General features: G+C 48.6%; 1 protein-coding gene across 1 annotated transcript in view; it reads right to left on the reverse strand.

Annotated features, from left to right (window-relative positions):
• The window catches only part of Map2k1 (mitogen-activated protein kinase kinase 1), a 66,193-nt gene that overhangs the window by 6,183 nt on the left and 52,624 nt on the right, over positions 1–7,386 (reverse strand). Inside the window, exons 4-6 of the mRNA XM_013010172.1 lie at positions 6,094–6,218; positions 2,917–3,118; positions 599–663 (exon numbers count right to left, since the gene is read on the reverse strand). Coding sequence (XP_012865626.1) covers positions 599–663; positions 2,917–3,118; positions 6,094–6,218 — 392 coding nt within the window. The remainder of the gene's footprint in view (positions 1–598; positions 664–2,916; positions 3,119–6,093; positions 6,219–7,386) is intronic.

Here is a 7,386-nt window from a genome sequence, read left to right on the forward strand (position 1 = left end):
GGAATGGGGGAGGGGAGATGCTATACAACCAAGGCTGGGCTCAAACTCTTGGATCCTCCAGCCTTAGCCTCCAGAGTCACTGGGATTGTAGGTAGGCACTACTAACAAGCCCAGCGATTGGTACTTTTTTTTTTTTTTTTAAGTTTTTGCCTAGAATTCTCAATCTTCCTGTCTCAGTACCCCAGGTGCTAGGATACTGGATGAGTCACCATACTTGGCTTACAGGTTTCCTTCTACCCCCCCCCCTCTCTTCCCCATTCTCTCCTTTTCCTTCTTTCCTTTCATTCTTCCTTTCCTCCCTTCCTGTCTTCCTTCCTTTTGCCAGTTCTGAGGCTCTGTGCTCTCTCTCAGCTCTCTTGCTCATAGCTGGCACTCCACATGTCTCCAGCCAGCCTTTTTGCTAGTTATTTGGAGATGGAAGTCTCAGACTTTTCTGTCTGGGCTGGCTTCAAATCAAGATCCTCAGAACTCAGCCTCCTGAGTAACCAGGATTGCAGGCATGGGCCACTGGCACCTGGCTTACAGGTTATTTTTTTTTTCTATAGTAACCATCTTTATTCTCAAAATCCAGAGGTTAAGGAAACAAGGCAGTACTTACCTCGTTGACTATGTAGTCCAACAACTCAAATATTGCCATCGGAGGTCGGCTGTCCATTCCATATGCTACAGAGTTTATAAAGGAAAAGAAAACACTTCTCAGATCATTTTGTTGGCCTGAAGCAAGGGATCAAGCATGGAGAATAAACAACCACCACAGACAAGCTGAACACAGGACTGTAACAAAGTACTAAAGTACTCAAGATACAAATCAGGCCTCTGCCACATCCTAGGCTTGACATGTAGGGGAAATCAGATGACCATTGAGACAAAGTACTGTGTTTTGTACAGTAGAGGTAAGTGGTCATTCCATCTGCCCATCCTTCTTCCTTGTACTGAGAAGAGGAATGAAATAATGAAAGACTCAGGTGGTGCATATTAGGGATCAAGCCCAGATCCTCATGCATTTGAGGCAGGTGCTCTACTCCCGGGCTCCCTCGCAACCCCAGAACGTAGTTCTCATTCTCTCTGCACATTGATATCCCAGAGTCACAGGCAGCTCTCCCATGACCCGCTACCAGCCAGAACCTCTGCAGCTCTCACCTGAGCCCACTGTGGCCTTCATCAGTGACAAGGCCAGCTCTCCCTGGCTACGGGGGCACTTCCCAGCAGCAACTCCATACTACAAAGAAGAAGGCTGGGCCAGAATGCTCCCTGAAAACCAAGTTACCTCACAGTACCCATGCACAGAGAGGCAGGCAGGGCTGCATAACGCTATGGTGTTCGCAGTCGTGTGGAAAAGGTAAGTGCTTTATGCTTCAGTTGCCTCATCTTTAGAATAGTACCCATTACTATTAGTGGACTGTTATGATACTTAGAAAGTGCATGGTAAATCAAAGCACATGGAGACGGAGTGAGGGACTGCCAGGGACGGGCTTGGGGGTGACAGCGTTACAATGAGATAGTAGAGATGGCTACACAACAGAGGAATATATGACAAACCACAGTACTATAAAGACTTATCTATCTTATCTATCTATCTGGGCTTGGAGCTAGGGGTCTGGGACTTGAACTCAGGGCCTGGGCACTGTTTCTGAGCGTCTTTTGTTTAAAGCTAATGCTCTAGTACTGATGCCTGGTGTAATATAATCTTTAAAATGTGACTTTTTTTTTTTTTAAACCAGTCTTGGGGTTTGAACCTGGAACCTAGGTGCTGTCCCTGTGCCTTTTTGTATGTCAGTCCTGAAGCTATTCTGAAGTCAGGGCCTAGACACTGTCCCTGAGACTTTGTCCTCAAGGCTAGTGCTCTACCACTTGAGCCACAGCTCCTATTCTGGCTTTTTGGTAGTTAATTGGAGATAAGATTCTCATGGACTTTCCTGCTCAAGCTTGGTTGGAACTGTTATCCTTGGATCTCAGCCTCCTGAGTAGCTAGGATTATAGGTATGAGCCACCAATGCCTAGTTGTCCCTGAGCTTTTGTGCTCAAGTCTTTCTGGTAGTTTATTGGAGATAAGAGTCTCACAAACTTTCCTGTTTAGACTGGCTTCAAACTCTGTTCCTCAATCTCAGCCTCCTGAGTAACTACGATTACAGGTGTGAGTTACCAGCACCCAAGTAAATGTGATTTTTACCTCAATGAAAAATAAACAACAGGCCGGACGCCATGGCTCACACCTGTAATTCTAGCTACTAGAGAGGCTGAGATCTGAGGATCACGGTTCAAAGCCAGCCTGGGCAGGAACGTCAAATAAGCTACTAGAAAACCAAAAGTGGTGTTGTGGCTTAAGTGGGAGAGCACTAGCCTTCAGCTGAAGAGCATAGGGAAAGCACCCAAGCCCAGAGTTCAAGCCCGACGACTGACCAAAAAAAAAAACAAAACAACAAATTCACACCAGGTGCTGGTGGCTCAGGTTTACTCCTGTAATCATAGCCACTAAAGAGGCTAATATCTGAGGATCTTGGAGGCCTCACTGGGCAGTTAAGTCTGTGAGACTCTCATCTCCAATTAACCACCAGAAAACCAGAAGGGTCTCTGTGGTTCAAAGTGGTAGAACAGTAGGCTTGAGCAAAATAAAAGCTCAGGAACAGGGCCTAGGCCCTGAGCTCAAGCCCCACAACCAACAAAAACAAATCAACCCAAAACATGATTGAAAAACAATCCGATGAATATGAAGAGCAACTGCAGTCCCTAGAAGGCAGTAGGCATCCAAGGAATGGGGAAGTTGCTGGTAATAACAGCACCTTCCCACATCTACCTTGGAGACACCTCCCCCACCTCCCCTCACCCCGCTGTTCACTCCCAGAAGTGAGAGGAATCTGGGGCCCAGAGACAGAATCAGAAACCCTGGTGGGAAGGGACTCCCCAGTATACACTCACAGCTCAGGGGCCTCCCTGGGGTCCTTGGCCTGGGTGGTGTCTCAGCCGCATCTCCCTCCACCTGGCACCCGAACATCAGCTCCAGCTCCTTGCCATCTGGAGGAGGGATGGGATACCTCCCGACCGCCATTTCCACCAGAGACAGTCCCATGCTCCAGATGTCTGACTGGACGGAGTAGTGGGTGCCCTGCAGTCTCTCTGGCTACAGGGGAGACACACACAGTTACGATGGGTCCTTGTGCAGGTCTACTTCTGGGCTTCATCTTCTGTTCTTCCTCTGGGCAGCTCATACCCTCTTTTAGCTCTACCTCTTGAATCTCGCCTCTCATTTGCCCCCAAATGCCATGTTTACGGAGGTGAGCTAGGTCTGTTGTTGCCCTCATTGCTGCTCTATCCCCTCACCCCTGACCCCTCTCCTGAACTGACAGCATGTAAATGGCTAGGCCCTGCCTGCCACTTCAGCCTGCAGTTCCAGCTCGGCCTGGTCTGGCGCCTGGCCTGCACATGCAGGGAAGCCTGGCTTGGGCCCATCATGAGAGGCTCATCTTGCCACGTGAGTCTGAAATATGAAGTGAAAAGCTGGGTGAAGATGAGGTTGTACAGTGGGCAGAAAGCACAAAGGAGCTGTGATCAGAGAACAAGTCCCAACAGAGACTTCCAAAGTGATAGCATCCTGAGCCTCAGTTTCCTCATGGATAAATGCAGCTACTGCTGATATTAAGAATGTTAATAGTGACATAACAAAATACTCATCTATGTATTAGTGTTACCAAAGAGGTCAAATCAAAAGAAAAATATGTTGCACAGTGCTACACAGAGATGAAATGATGAGTCAGAGGGAAAACAACTTACATGGCTCTTGGGTGGAGCTATACAAAAGCATTATCTTTACTGAACATTATTTCAAGGAGCACATGTATTCAAGAATCTTTTTTTTTTTTTTTTTTTAATCTTTAAGCAGGGCGCCAGTGGCTTATACTTACAATCCTAGCTACTCAGAAGGCTGTAATCTGAGGTGATCTGGTTTGAAACCAGCCTGGGTAGAAAATTCCCTTTAAGACTTTTTTTTTAGGTCAGTCATGGGGCTTGAACTCAGGGCCTTGTTGCTGTTGTTGAGTTTTATTGCTTAAGGGTAGCACTCTATCATTTGAGCCACAGCTCCACTTCTAGTTTTCTGGTTTAACTGAAGATGAAAGTCTCATGGACTTTCCTGCCTGGGCTGACTTCAAACCATGATCCTCAGATCTCAGCTTCCAGAGTAGCTAGGATTACAGAGCCACCAGCACCAGCTTCCAAGAGACTCTTATCTCCAGGCGCAGCCGGGCGCTGGTGGCTCACGGCTGTAATTCTAGCTACTCAGGAGGCTGAGATCTGAGGATCGTGGTACAAAGCCAGCCAGGGCAGGAAAGTCCATGAGATTCTTATCTCCAATAAAAACCACCAGAAAACTGGAAGTGACAGAGCGGCTCAAGTGGTAGAGCACTAGCCTTGAGCTGAAGAGCTGAGGGAAGGCACCCAGGCCCAGAGTTCAAGCCCCATGACCAACGATAAAAATATAAATAAATAAACTCAGAAAAAGCCAGAAGTAGCACTGTGGCTCAACTGGTAGAGTGTTAGCTGTGAGCACAAAGAGGCTCAGGAACATTGGCCAGGCCCTGAGTTCAAGACCCAGGAACCAAAAAAAAAAAAATCTTTATTCTGACTATGTACATTGATTTAGACATCAAATTCTCCCATAGGATTTTTCACTAATTCTAACTGAGCACTATTCTGAAACTAACCACATAACACAAATGCCCAACCACCAAAACTTGGATCATTAAGTCCCAAGGCCCTGCTGATTTATGTGGAACTTGCGTGGCCAGCAGCTCAGTTATTAGTCATCTAGGGAAGTAATGAGGGATGGATGGCAAGGAAAGGGAGAAGAAGAGTACTCCCACTGGAGTGAATGAAGATGTATGCATGAGCTCCTGTATAGGGGCCAGGGCAGTTAGCTTCCAATCCGGGCTCGGCAAAGTCACACAGGCACGTCATAGCCTTTGAGGATCTAACTTTCTTCCCTCTGAAATGGGCAGAACTGTAGGGATCAAATGAGGCCATCTGAGGACAGCCCTCAGGCCTGTCCCAAGACACAAGCCTGCACCTCTGTGAAGACCAGCAGTCATTTTAGCTTCTCCTCTGCATCACCCCACTGCCATACGCACCACACTCTTCCTTCTACCCGTCCCGCTCAACAAAATGTCTGTACACCTACCCGTTCTGTCACCCTACATCACCCACTGACCATGCATTCCCTCGACTCCTACCACATGCCAGACTTCAAGCCAGTCCCCAGGGAAAGACTCCTACAGCTGTGGCTCTGCCCCCCAAGCAGCTCTCTGTATAGGGAGGGAAAAGGCTGGAATGCTGCTGTGAATGTGGGCCTGGGGATAACTGAGCCAGCACTCTGGTGGTGACAAAGCCAGTAGAGCTGGGAACAAGAGGGAAGTTCCTCAAGGTGGGGGCCCAGGTGTTCTGTAGTCAGGAATAGGTGAATAGGAGACATACTGGGACGCAGGAGAAAAGAAACAACTCTATACAGAAACTGGGGGTCACTAGGAATAAAAGGACAAGGAGAAGGGGCTGGTGGCTAAAAGTAAATGTCTGGCTGGGTGCCAGGGGCTCATACTGTAAATCGTAGCCACTCAGAAGGCTGAGATCTGAGGATGAAGGTTTGAAGCCAGCCTAAGCAGGAAAGTCCAGGAGACTTACCTCCAATTAGCTAGCAACAAGCCAGAAGTGGAGTTCTGGCTCAAGTGGAAGTATGCCAGCCTTGAGCAAAAAATCTAAGGGACAGCACCCAGGCAGTAGAGCAGTTTAGGGGCATGTCTGGGAATACTGAGCTTGTGGGGTCTGAAGGCAATGAGGAAAAGATGTCCAGGAGGTAGGAGAATTTTAAGTCTCTTCCGAATGGCAGCCAAGCTTTGGAGCTGGGCAGTGGGTTAGGACCCAGTGTGCATTCAGGGCAATGAGTGGCCGAGACCTTCGCCCCTCAGGTGTGAACTCCTTGAGAGGACTTCTATGCTTAGCCTTCACTTCCTGATGACCCTCTCTCCCCACACTCATCACCCAGCCCAAGATCTGCCTGCCGCCCCTCACCCACCCAAAAGCAGGAGGAATGGAGCCTGCTGTTCATACCGACATATAGGACCTTGTGCCCACGAAGGAGTTGGCCATGGAGTCAATAAGCTGCCCACTGACCCCAAAGTCACACAGCTTGATCTCCCCTCGGGAATTGACCAGGATGTTAGAGGGCTTGACATCTGCAGGGAAGAGAAACAGAAAATGAGGGGCGACTTGGGCAGGCTGGAGAGGGGAGCAACAGGCCAGTACCCTCCCCTCGCCCAGCCTCTGAGGATGGAGGTAGTGACCAGCTGCCAGAGAAGCACAGCAGCCAGCCAACAGATTTCAACGCTGAGGATGCAGACTCAGCCGGACAACCCACTGGAAGGCGTCAGTGATCCTAACCAGGCAAGATTCCCCTGTCTACTGCCTCACATATCCTTGCAAGCCAATGCATCACAGAGGGAGAAAAGCCCAGGTAGCAGATCGAAGATGGGTAATGGCAGGCATTTCTACCATCAAGATCAGAGCACAAGGGAAGAGCTAACTCTCAATGCTCTTTCACTGAAAAGTCATGCACATAGCCCCTTGCTCCCCAGGAACTGCAAGCTGCTGCTCTTGGGGCCAGGGCAATGCCCCAGTCCTATCACCTGTACCCTGTGATCATCCTCACCCAGCTGATATCGCTGATACTAGGCCTTTGCTCTTCCACACGTCTTTTTCTCCTGACCTCTCCTCTGCCACACAACTATCTGAAAAGTGGACAGCTAGGTGGAAGAGCCAGGCTGGTTCTTGGCAGGGCCCCTGGACCAGGACTTGGTGAGCATACCAGCAAGCAACAGGCTCGCTCAAAGAGAGGCGAAATCCTGAGCCGCGACAGAATAATGGACTCTACAGAACATCTAGAAGATCTGAAAAATGAAAGCCACTTACAATTCCAATCTACCATAGTCACTACTAATATGTTTCACTATTTTCCCATCAATTCTCCTTCATATGAACACATTTATTTATTCAAAAATAGATTCTAGCCAGGTACCAGAGGCTCATGCCTATAATTTTAGCTACTTGGGATGCTGAGATCTGAGGATCCCAGTTCAAAGCCAGTCTTGGGCAGAAAAGCCCGTGAAACTCTTTTTTTGTTGTTGGTCGTGGGGTCTGCGCACTGTCCCTCAGCTCTTCAGATCAAGGTTAGCACTCTTTACCACTTGAACCACAGCACCACTTCTGGCTTTTTCTGCTTATGTGGTGCTGAGGAACCAAACCCAGGTCCTCATGCATGCAAGGCAAGCACTCTACCACTGAGCCACCTTCCCAGCCCAAAGTCCATGAAACTCTTATCTCCAATTAACCACCAGAAAACCAGAA

The sequence above is a fragment of the Dipodomys ordii genome, unplaced genomic scaffold, assembly GCF_000151885.1.
Source record: "Dipodomys ordii isolate 6190 unplaced genomic scaffold, Dord_2.0 Scaffold11, whole genome shotgun sequence".
In the NCBI taxonomy this organism is placed as follows: Eukaryota; Metazoa; Chordata; class Mammalia; order Rodentia; family Heteromyidae; genus Dipodomys; species Dipodomys ordii.